The 12355-nt window shown below is 48.3% G+C and overlaps 1 protein-coding gene across 9 annotated transcripts in view; it reads left to right on the top strand.

Annotated features, from left to right (window-relative positions):
- The window catches only part of Pkib (cAMP-dependent protein kinase inhibitor beta), an 83466-nt gene extending 71703 nt beyond the window's left edge, over positions 1-11763 (top strand). For 8 of the 9 annotated variants that reach the window (XM_013143698.3, XM_003479406.5, XM_013143699.3 and 5 more), the window contains 2 exons: positions 7576-7752; positions 10467-11763. In XM_013143698.3, coding sequence (XP_012999152.1) covers positions 7576-7752; positions 10467-10531 — 242 coding nt within the window. In that variant the 3' untranslated portion in view covers positions 10532-11763. Of the gene's footprint in view, positions 1-759; positions 849-7575; positions 7753-10466 lie in introns of those variants that run through there. The other variant, XM_063235083.1, reaches the window with a different exon arrangement.
- Positions 11764-12355: the final 592 nt, after the last annotated feature.

Here is a 12355-nt window from a genome sequence, read left to right as displayed (position 1 = left end):
TACGTATGAATTTTGGAAGCATCTTATGGCTCCTAAGTAGGAGCGTTTGCCTACACAACTGCCCCTGCGGGCTTCTAACTGCCTCTCCTTCATTGGCCTCTAATTTACACAGTGAACCTCATTGGTGGCTTAAACATTTTTTATGGTTCAAGTGCTTAGAGGAAGAAATGCGCAGGTTTATTTTAATGACTCGTTTTCCTTATAATTTGAGTCCCAGTGATAACAATAGTCCATCTTCATAATGTTCTGTCTGCCAAATATTTCCTCTGTCTCTGTCGAGGATTCGCCTCACCTTGTCTTCTCTGTGAGTTACCTGAGCTATCTCTGACTCCGCAGCCTCTCTCTACCTGCACAAATCCCTCCCTGCACGTGGTCTCCCACTGATAACCCCACAATCTCCATTTCCGTACGATTTCTCTATACCCATATTGGAGTTTCGATTCCCTTGTGTATGCTCATTCAGTCTGCACAATCAGCTGTGCATTCCTTCAGGGCGGGGACTGTGTTACACCCCTGTGTGCATCCTCTGCCTCCATCACAATCTGTAATCTTGTCATCCTCCTGCCCCACCCCCACCAGAAGCCTGCACTGACCAAAGGACATAGTAGATGATTTTAGTTTTTGATTTTTCTTTGCTGGGTCTTATTTTTAAGTTTTTAGTGCATGTTAATTAGTGATTTTGTTATGCTGATTTATGGGCTTTTAACACACCCATGCCCTCCTCCCTGACCCCTGCTCTTCTCCGAGCTTCCCTTCCAGGAGATGTTTAATAACTCTTGCCTGCATGGTGGAGGGGCCCTTGCTCAGGACCTGGAGAAGTTTGCCTGGAGGAGGAGCGGCCGGGCCACGTGAGCGATCCTCTTGCCTCTGTTACTTGCCTGTACCGTGTCATTTTCCAGTCTTCAAAATGAAGATGTAGCTGGCACAGCAAAAGGGAACTTGGAAAGTTAAATAGTTTTTCTTGGGACAAACACTTCTCCCACCTTCCACTGGCCTGCATGCGACAGCCACCCTGGCTGTCCTCGGGCGGGGGATGAATGGAAGCTGCAGATGCCCAGGGCTGCCCTCAGCTTCTGCAAGGGGAGGGAGGGAGTTGACCCAGCATGCAGCCCGGAGAGGTGTGAAGGACTCCTGCACTCCTGCACTCAGCGAGCCGCAAGTGGACCTCTCCGCCTTCTCACAACTCTCTGAGCGAAACCTTTTTTCTTTTCACCATAGTCTGTAGTCTTCTGTGATTTTGTTAGTGGACCTGAGCTCACAGCTCTGTGGTGGGGAACAGAAGTAGTAATGACGATCCATACAGTTCTTCTGAATGTGCTTTGGAACTGTGTGCTTCATATTTTTAACATTTTCTATGTTATAGCCAGGCATGGGGGTGCATACCTGTAACCCCACGGCTCAGGAGGCTGAGGCAGGAGACTTCAGTGACTTCAAGGACAGCCTGGGTTACATAGTGAGTTCAAGGCCAACCTCACCTAGGGAGTGAGACCTTGTCGCCATGAAAAAGTTTATGTTATAAAACTCTCCATTTAAGCCGGGCATGGTGGCACACTGCTGTAATCCCAGAACTTGGGAGGCTGAAGCAGGAGGATAGTTGCAAGTTCAAGACCAGCCTGGGCTACAAAGTGAGCTTAAGGCCAGCCTAAACTGCATAGAGAGACCCTGGCTCAAAAAGATTAAAAAAAAAAATTATATTCATAGAGAAGTTAGAAAACAATAAACTTTATAGCACCACCCAGAAAGAACTGCTATTATAATTGGTTTCAGTATATTTCCCTGGTAATATTTTACTATGCATATATTTTAAAAATTAGCATATATATATAAATTTTTAACTTTTCATTTTAAAATATATATTTGATATCATTTTTTGAATTCATTTTTTTTTCTGTTTCACTTGATCATAAATATGGTGATAGATTTTTTAATAAAAGGTTTTTGTGCAAGTTTGGGTCCATGTAAATAACTATACTTCTGTTCAGGTAATTGTAGATTAACAGAAATGAAAAATTTGCTAGGCAGAAATATTTGGATCCTATAGCTCTTCCTTCTGAAACCATTTGCTGCATGATTGGGAATTGTTTTCCCCTTTATGAGCCAGAAAACTCTCAAAGCAACTCTGAGAGTTTTGCTGCTGTGATTTTGATTAAATTTCTTGCTTGATGAAACACTAAATTGATTTCCTCTCCTAAAAAGAAAAATAAAATACTGAGGAGACTGAGTAAAAATCAGAGCTTCAAAAGCTCAATCATTTCTGCTTTTCTCAGCTGGAAAGAAGGTGGTAAAAAATGATACTCAAGGAGGAAAGGAGGAAACATCTGAAGAACTTTTCTTCAAAGCCATAAAATAGGAACATTACTAGAACTTTAAAAACTCTGCACTTTAAAAGCATCTTCCCATGTATGTCAACTTCAAGTATCCAGTTCAATTCAGGAAAGGCTTTGAATGGTTTCTGTCCTCAGCCACAGTCTTGAGTTTTGCGTACCTTTGCTAGGTCCCTCTGAGGTAGCTCTGGGGTGTTAACACCTAGGAATATTTTATTTCCTCAGGACTGCCACTAAAAATTTAAAATATGTGGTCCTAAAAAGGTTATATTCCAGGTGTAGTAAAATGGCATCAAATAAATATAATCTAGCTTCAAACCAAGCTGCATGTTGATGTGCACAAACGTTCACGACGGCTACCTGCTCTGAGAAAGCCCTGCAGGGACGCACATCAGAGTGACTGGCACTGTTGCAGCCAAACAGAGCTAGAGGCACTGTTTTTGCTTCTTCGTGCTGTCCTGAATTGCCCTCTTTATGACAGCGAGCTCATACACACCTCATACGCAGGAAGGACATGACTCAGTTTGAAAAAGAAAGCTGGAAGGAGAACTGTTTCATTTAATAAATATGCACTGAGGACGTTTCCTAAGTAAGCACTGGGCACGGTTTTGCAATGAAAACTCCGGAACCAGCCTCTCCGCTGGGGGCGCTGACAGCCCAGTGGGGAAGGGACAGAAAATAAACACAGATGCAGCTGATTAGCTGTGGGGACAGACACATGGGAAGGGTGCCAAGGAGACATGGGCCCAGGCAGGAGGACACGAATGCAGGGTTGGGAGGCACAGTGGACGATCCAGGCTCTTTTCAGCCCTCCGGGCCCCAACCTCTGCTCCTCTGTGGAGGTGACACCGGCTTGGCCTCCTGGGGCTGCATCTCCATCACTGTCCCTGCATGTGGGTGGAGGAGATGCAGTGGCTGGCTGGTTTCTGTGGAGGATGGGAGACCTCTGCCTGCAGGCAGAGAGCCGCCGGGAGGCTCCTGGGGGGGAAAGGTCATGCTGTGATGGTGACCTCTGTCCTGCATGTGTGACACCTTCATGACATTACTCAGGCTAGGAGTGATTTGTCAAGTGTAAACAGGAAACCAAGAATTCTTAACTACTGAAAAGAACCTGGACATGAGAAGGTCATTGCTAAACATGCAGCTTATTGCTGAGCGTTTACATTCAGGGAGAAACTCTCCTTACAGTGTGGGACAGATGAGGTTTTCTGTGGCAAGGAGCCTGTTCAACTCAGGTGGGACAGAAAGTTAGGTTGCCTTGAGACCAGGCTGCTGCTGCTCAGGAGGTTTGTGTGTGTCGGTGGGGAGGGATCTATTAGGAAGACAGACTGAATATGATTTTTTTTTTTTTTTTTTTTGTCTTTCTGACAAAGGGTCTTGCTAAGCAGTTCGGGCTGGCCTCCAGCTCACTTTGTAACCCAGGCGGGTCTGGAACTCACAATGATCCTCCTGCTTCAGCCTCCTGAACATGATTTTTAATAACTTCTAGAAAAGTTTCAGATTCTGCGTGTTCTTGTGGTTACCACATGTGGAGTTAGAGGCTGGGGTCGAGAACTTTTAGTGCTTTTAATGATCCACTCGGCTGCCCCTGCTTACCCAGAGCAACGTCAGCATTGCTGTTTGCCAGGAGAGGCGTTGGGGCCGCTGATACTGAAGGACTGATGAATCAGGGTGACCAAGAGCTCGGCAGGTGGCATCCATGTATCATTAACCAAGTGCTCTTACATCGTGTGTTCTTTGGGCCTAAGTGAGTAAAATGGCCAATATTATTCACACCTGCAAAAAACATAAGCCGTTAACTAGCAGAGAAGTTTAAGGTCTCTCTGGGAGTCGAGTCTTTGAGGAAGCAACACGGCCCTCAGTTCAGGAACCTTCAGGCAGTGAAGTTTCGGGGACACAGCCAGGGGCGCTGACTCGAGGGTGGGTGGGGGCTGTGATTCGGTGATGTGTGCACCATTGAAACGGGATTCTCTGAATACCTGTAAATCTAAATGACTTCAGGAGGCTCGACAAAGGCTTTTATAACAGACACATATACACGTCTGTCTTTGAGAGGAAAAATCTGAAGTTGTTTTTAGCACAAAGAGATGGGCAGGCCCTGGGTGGCCGTGGTGGTGCAACTTGGAATCCTATCACTAGGGAGGCTGAGGCAGGAGGATTGCAAGTTGGAGGTCAGTCTGGGCCACATGGTAAGATCAAGTCCAGCCTGGAGTGCATGTGGAGACCTCAACTCCCCCTGCCAAAAAAAAGATGATCCCGCGGGGCCTGTGATTTTGAATTAAAAAGTTTGCTAGAATAACATCCTTAGTATGCTATCATTGTGTAAACTGCCCCATACGGATAGACTCCCAGCAGTGGTATAAGTGGTGTGAGTATCCAGCTTCTCAAAGGAATTGCTGCAAAGGATGCAGACATGTGCACATATAAATGTGGGCGTGGCACTAAAAACAGTCTTGTTTTCTGTCACACTGCATTTTTTCTTTCTCCAGGTTTTTATTTTTATTCATACACGTGTGCATATATGTAGTGATGATATTCACCGTGGGGAGTCCATGGTGGACGCCCGACTTCATTCTTCCTCCTTTTCCTTCCCCTCCCTCAGGCCCTGGGTCTCCCCCCACCCCAGACAGCTCTGCCCCGCCCCACCATCACCCGCCTTGTATTTTTCTCTTTCCTTACACCTGGGGTTTCTCCTGTGGGGAAAACATGCAGGAGTGACGCCTGTGTGTCTGACTCACTTCACGTAGCACTGTGGTCTCAGGTCCATCCCTTTTCCTCCAGAAGACTCACATTTGTCCTTCTTCGTGGCAGAGTAGTGCTCTTCTGAGTGTCAAGACCACGTCTTCTTCATCCGTGCTGATGCTCACGGACATACGCACTGCATTTTTCCTCTCGAAGACAGATGTGTGTGTGTCTGTTATAAAAGCCTTCTGCAACTTAAGCATGCCATTTGATGTGTCCATGTTTAAACCATTAACTTTCCTTCGTTGGAAGGTCCACTGCATTATCACCCATTACCCTGGGCCTAGGCCAGTCTCCAGGATAAAGGGCTTCGCTCAACCCAGGCTGAGAATGCGTCTAGCAAAGGGGTCTGCGTCAAGCTTGCAGGACACACGCGCATACAAGGGGCATCGCTGGCTGGTGGTGGCCAGTTGTTCCCTCCTTGCTCTCCAGGCCACTAGGGCTGGGAGCTCCCTCTGCTCACCCCTGAGGCAGTACGTGGCCCCGGGCCTGGGGGAGCTTACCACAGCTCTGGTCTGCATCTCGCCTTCAGGCTATGGGACATCAGTACTGCAAAACCACTTCAGTATGTGACGCTGGGCTTCCTCCTTGCCTTTGTTCTTTGGGTCTTTGATTAACAGCAGAGAGGATCTTGAGGCCTGGCTGACGCTGCAGGCTGCCTGACGCAGCATTAACTAAACACCTACTCTGCAGCTCCCAGTGTCTGTGTAGGCTGTTCTCCGCTGCTCTCCGCACTGCCTCGCTGGAAGCCCCAGAGCTCCCTGGGGAGGGATGGGGCTGCCGGCTGGGCCTGGGCCGGGCCTGGGGAGCAGGGGAACCTGGAGACCTTCGGACCCCAGCGTCTCCCGCGGGTGCAGACACCTGGCCCTGCGTGTCCCTGCCTTGCCCTTTGCTCCTGTCCTCAGTCCCTCCACTTCCCTAACTTTTCTTTGGGGTAGGGTCGCTCTGGGTCCTCCAGGCTGGCCCCCAACTCGCCCCGCCCGCCCTCCGCTCTCTATGGCTGAGACCCCCGCCCTCCACCCGGGCCTCCTTGGGAGGGAGGGAGGGGCCGGGCTGGGGCTACCCACGTGGGGTTCAGCAAGACGGAGAGCGAGGGGAGTGAGGGAGGCGAATGCCCCCGGCGGGCCTGGGGTGAGGGGGCAGGATGATGGGGACCCCCTCCCAACCACGCCAAGGTCGGTATTGGAGTCACTGAGGGGCGCAAACGGGAGGGCACCACGGGGTTAGGTCCGCCTGGGGCTGTACCCGCCATGGGGAACTCTGTGCTCCGGGTACAACTCACTGTGCAGTGTAGGCACACAACACACAGAGCGCACACGGGCCCCCACCACACACACACACACACACACACACACACACACACACACACACACGGCATACACTCACTACTCAAGATAACCTGATGAATGCACAAGGCCCAGGGTTTCATTCCTGGCACTGGAGAAAACCCTGGTGTATTAAGAGGAAAACTGTTTAAGTTTTTAGGAAAGCACCTTGGCCTGCAGGGAGTTCATTTTATACTTGAGTGTGGATGGCTAATAGCACAGAAACGGACAGGGAGAATAACAGAACTGAGAGAGAGAGATCTCTCACAGGCAAGATACCCAGCAAGCTGTCGTTTCCATGGATCCTTCTGGAAGCCTCGCAATCGGGGAGGCTGCACTCTGTGTCCTTGCAGAGCGATGGACTGATCGATTGCTTTCTCACACGGCCTCACCATGTATCTCCCCTAAACAGTCCATCCTGGCTTCACAGTCTCAGAGAGATCCTCCTGCCTCAGCCTCTTGCATGCTGGGATTATAGGGTGCCTTGGGTCAGTCCTTTTGGAAAGCTGCAAGGAGCTAGGAATCCTTATAGCACACCAATTCCCTAGAGTCTTATGAGTGTGTACACTACCTACATTTTTCTAGAAAAGAAAACGATGGTCAGTTAAAGGTGACTGTCACACGTGGGCACACATGCACGCATGCACACGGAGGGTGCGGACAGAGGGGCCCTACATTACCCACGTCGGCGCACACGAGGTTCTCAAGTGGCCCTGTTCTGGTATCAAAAATATTGCTGTGGTGGCAAGGTGCCCACGTGAAAGGTAGAAAAGGTGAAACTGACCTAACTGCCCTGGGAGGCGTCTCTGGGGCGGCTGAGGGTGGGGCAAAGCAGAATTCCTTGTTTCTAAGTGGGAGAAGAACGTGCCTTGAGCAGGTCCCACAGTTTCAGCCAAGCAATTGTGAGCAGCAAACCGTGCCTCTGCGAGTAGCCGCACTGGTCCACCTCACTTCCTGCCGCCGTGGGGTGGCTGATCGGTGCCCAAGCATTCGAGCGCGTCCAGGGCTGGCACTGAGGCATCCCCTCTGCCCAGTGTGTGGGCAAGGAGAGCTCTGGGGCCCGGGTGCTGGCACCCAAGGGTGTGCTGCACGCTAGGCCTCCAAGCCCCAGGCTTTCCATCCAGCTGTGTGCTTCCAGTCGGTGCCTCCCTAGTTCACCTCCTCCTGCGCTGCTCTGTCCCTAGATGCTGCGATGAGAACACGCTCATCCACCATGACCGACGTGGAGGCCACGGCCACCAGCTTCACCTCGTCGTCGAGGACCGGCCGCCGCAACGCCCTGCCGGACATCCGGAGTTCCGGTGCTTCCAGCGAGGCCCTCGAGCTGCCAGAGCAACTGCAGACGCTCTCTGTAAAGGAAGGTAATGAGCTCCTGCACCTACATCGTGACCTCTCTCAATAAACCCCTCCGGTGTGGAACAGTCCCCTTTAACCAGGGAAGAGTATTCTCTTTATCTCTTTTACTAAAAAACTTCTCCAGAGCTGCCTGAGGCTAGGTAGATGCTCTGTCTTTCTGAGTATGGAGGCTTCATCTTTCCTGCCGTGCCTGGGGTGCACGAGGAAGGAAGCTGGCTGCCTTTCAGGGCTCGAGAATACCACAGTGTATAGAGTCCCTCCCTCACTAGGCTTAGGGGAGGGACCATAAGCACTGCAGGCCGCCTGGTCCCCAATCCCTTCCACTTCGGGTACCCGGGAAGAGGTCTGCAATCCAAGAGGGTGACTTCTTTGAGCGAATCTTCGGGTAAAAAGTAACGTTTTTTAGCCAGTGGAAAAAGTTCAGTTCTGCAAAACAGCTCTTGAACCAGGGGCGAAACCCAGGAGTCTGTCTCCTGGCTCCCAGGCAGGTCTGACAGTAAGTGTAAGGGTGCTTTGAGCTGTGGGAAGCCCCTCTCACTTACACAGATGCCTGGGGACTCAAGGGCTCTCAGTTCTGAGGCAGGTGGGAACCTCCTGTACCGTTCCCATTCTAGAGATGAGGGTGTACTGGTGTGCTCCTGTATGTAGCATGTGCACATGCTCATGTGTGTTTGTGCATGTGTCTGCATGGTGTGGTGTGTGTTAGACCCAGGGACGGGGGGAAACCGTGCTAGCAGCTACATAGGGGCCTCTTCCTAGGAGGATGTGCAGGTTTGGCTCCGGACCTCAGGGCTTTGCTTCCTGTCGCTAAGGCTGCAGACACCCGGGGTTGGTTTCCAAGCACTACATGTAAAACAGGATGAGAAAAGGAAAGATGGAAGGGGTAAAGGGAGGGTGAGCCACGAAAATACATGGACGTTTGGACCTTTGAGCCTGAAAAAGTGATACGACTCGGACCAGGCTGCTGCTCAGGCTGCCCATGCTAAGTAGGTAGAGAAGGTAACACTTGTTTATATGAGAAGCCTAATTATAGTTTGCGTATCTTAAACACACAGAACCCCAGTGTGTACTGGCGTTTCTTAGGCAAGCAAAGGGGAGTGAAATCCACCTCAAGAGTTAGCAGAGTTCTCCATTTTATTCCAGCTGTTAGGGAGTCTGCCATCGGGCCGATACCATTGTCCTTGCATTTTTCTTTAAATCATTTTGCAATGAAAGTATCAACTAAAAAATGCAAAAGTATCAAAAACAGATCCAACTGTCATCACGGATGCTGAAGAATAAATGAAAGGGCACAGCTCCCTGGGTGCACGGTAGAGGTAATGCTTTATTAGCAAATAAACAGTTTTAATGCCTATCTTCTCCTCATTAACTAAGCAAAAATAGTAAGGGTTTAAAAACATCATTTCCAACAGTTCAAGGTCACTGCAGCTGGGGACTCTCCGATGTCGGTCACTTAAAAGTACAAATTCTAAGAAACACTTGCAAGTTTCTTTCAAGCCTGTTCTTTCCTTTTTATTTTTATTGCTTTGCTAGTTTTTAAAATCAATATGTTGAGGTGTAGAAAAAATCTAGGATCTGAAATGGCTTTCATCTTGCATGAAATGAACCTAAAATTTCATGATCTATCTTAATCCATTCCTTCCACTTTGGTAACCCTAATAGAGGGATATCGGTCTCCTATTTCTGCAGGTGACGGAGACTGATGTGTCAGGAAACTAAAAAAGCCACAAAGTTAGCTGCCTGAGGTGGTGCGCACCTGTAATCTCAGCTCTTAAGAGGCTGAGGCAGGGGGATCACTGAGTTTGAGGCCAGCCTGGGCTACATAGTGAGTTGAAGGGCCAGCCTGAACTGCATAGTGAGTCCCTGTCTCAAAAAGATTCCCCACTCAAAATATATGTCTCAAAAGACGAAAGAGAAGACAGGATGTGTGAAACTTGCTCTTGAAGAATCTTTGTTAGTTTGAAGATAGTGACAGAGGACGTGAAGGAAGGCGGGAGGATGGAAGGCAGATGGAATGGAGAGGGATGAACCGGGGTGGCTCCCTGGGGAGGCCCACAGGGCAGGGGCCCTGGATGGTGCAGACGTCAGACTTGGGCGGCAGCAGCAGCAGTAGCGCCAGGGGCAGTGCCAGAGGCTGCGGCAGGGCCGGGCACCGAGCTGGGTTCTACACAGCCCCACGCTTGCTTTATTGGTTGTCTCACTGTCCCGACACTTCCCAGCTCGTGAGCAGGCTGCTGTGTTTCATTTCTCTGGGCACCCACGAGTCATGTAGCTAGTGCTGAGACTCGCATCTTTCCCTGTGATGTGGGGGACAGAAAGCAGCCCAGAGTATACTGAGGACAGCCAGCGGGAGCTCCTATCCAGTGGCTTTGCTTTTGCTTTTCCTCGGGAGCAGGAAGCGAGGTCACCTCTGAGCAGCGAAGGGTAGGGAGTGTGGAGACGGGAGAGGCCGGTGGCCGTGGCCGGTGGGGCCAGGTAGCCCAGCCGCGTAGCTCTGTTGGTCACTAGCTGTGCACTGTAGGGTGTGAGTGCACTGTCGGTGATCACACCCGAGGGGACCTGGTGCTCTCCGAGCCTGTGGAGGAGGAGAGAGGAGCAGACTTGTGTCTCTGCACAGCTTCCCCCAGGGCAGAAGATGTTCTAAAGGGGAAAATGCCCGGGGGGTGAACGAAGGACAGTGTTTGACAGATGGACAGATACTGGTTTGTTTTTCTTTCAGAGGTACAACAGAAGAATAAAGAAACAACACAAGACCAACTGGAAAGTCCCAAAGAAGAAAAATGAAGTCTCCTAGTTTACCGGGCGTGTGCGTTTATTTATGCACATCTCAGGACTCGGGCTATGTCTCACAGGAGGAGTGGCAGGTGGTAACCATGGTAATGTGTATAGATTCTGTGATTTCATTGTGACAGCCTTTGCTTGAACTGAAACCACTGTGACTGATGTAGGCTATTAAGAGGCAAGTTACATCCAAATGGCACCCAAGAAAAAAGTTAGAATGTGTGGTCACTTAAATACATAGTATTGTCTGTAATCCCCCAGCTCTGCTGTTCTCTTTTGGATTTATTTAGCCAGCTATGTGTTTAATTCTACATTTAAATGATGATGGGAAAAATGTTAAAAATCTCCATTTAAATTTTAGAATTTGTAAGAAATATATTTTTGATGAAAAGAAAAAATAATAGAACAGTCAAAATTACATTGATGCAGTGTATTTATTTTTAATCAGTATTGCTCTAGATTTTTTCCAAACCTTAAAAAATATTTGAGCCAGGTGTGGTGACACATGCCTGTAATACCAGCACTCCGGAGGCTAAGGCAAGAGGATTGCCTTGAGTTCAAGGCCAACCTGGGCTACATAGGGAGACCCTGTCTCGAAAAAGAAAAAGTATAAAAGTTCAGCCACATAGACATCTCTAGGATGTTTTTGTGTGATATATTTACTTCTAGTCTGTGTGTACTGTGATTTTTCATGTAGACCTTTGGAATGTAATATTTGTGACACACTCTTTATATGGAACATGCCTATTAAATGAATTTCACTATCTTCCTTAACTACTTTAGTGTGTATGTTTATATTTTATTTTAATGTGAATTATCCAAAACAATTTTCTAATTGCTTCAGTGTCTTTTCTCATTCTTTGTGAATGTATGAATTGTTTCTAAAGTAATTTCCTAGGAATGCAAACCATAAATTTTAAGTTTTTCCTAGAGTCACTAACATAGCAGTAAACACTTAAGATTTTGGTCAACAATGTATTCCCAAGGAGAAAAATACTTATTTTTAATATATGTGTAAGAATATATTTTTAAAGGACTAAAAACAAAATCAAAGCTTTAGAGAATTTTGATTTATTGAAAATTTTAGGAAAATACTAGAATTCTGAATTTTTAAAAATATGAATGATGATTTTTCACTCTCAGACATATGCATGCAGCTTTTTTGTTTGACTGTTGGTTTAGGCCACATCTGTACACATTAATCAAATAAACCCATTAAAGAAGTTGTTTGCTAATACAGACTCCTTGGTTTTATCTTCTGGAGTACGTCAGGTGAAAAATGGTGACACATTTTAAAGGATGACATTCATAATCTGCAATTTAAGTCACCTCTGGCTCCTTGTTTTATCAGCAAAGCCTCCTCTAATATCTTGTATATCCCAGGGGGACTGATTTCAAAGAACCTGATTGTTTAAAAGTCTCAAATATAAGCTTTTTCTGTATGAAATAATCAAAAGTATTTAACTTAATGTTTAGCAAGCTGAGTTTTAGCCACTGAGTTCCGTTTCTGCAGGCTGTTCACGGGTGTGAGATGGGAGGTCTCCATAAAGAGGGACGAAGGGAGAGCTCCGCTTTGCAGCTGCAGCAAGGGCTGCGGCCCTGCAGGACATTTGGGAAGCCTCTGGGCTACCACGGCTGGGGCGCAGGTGCTGCTGAGTCTCAGGGCAGATGGGTATGGCAGCATCTGTGCCCATGCAGGTGCCGGGCCCACCTGTGCAGTGACACTGGCTGAGTGTCGGAAACCCTGGAGTGAACTTCGAGCTCATGACTTTGGGGTTCATGTTCCTGGTTTTATTCTGGCTCACCAGCTTGGAGACCTTGGGTGAT

Source organism: Cavia porcellus, unplaced genomic scaffold (assembly GCF_034190915.1).
Source record: "Cavia porcellus strain 051 isolate PalLab524CR breed Dunkin Hartley unplaced genomic scaffold, mCavPor4.1 scaffold_24, whole genome shotgun sequence".
NCBI lineage: Eukaryota > Metazoa > Chordata > Mammalia > Rodentia > Caviidae > Cavia > Cavia porcellus.
Note: the sequence above shows the minus strand (reverse complement) of the source record. Positions and strands in the feature narration are given on the sequence as shown.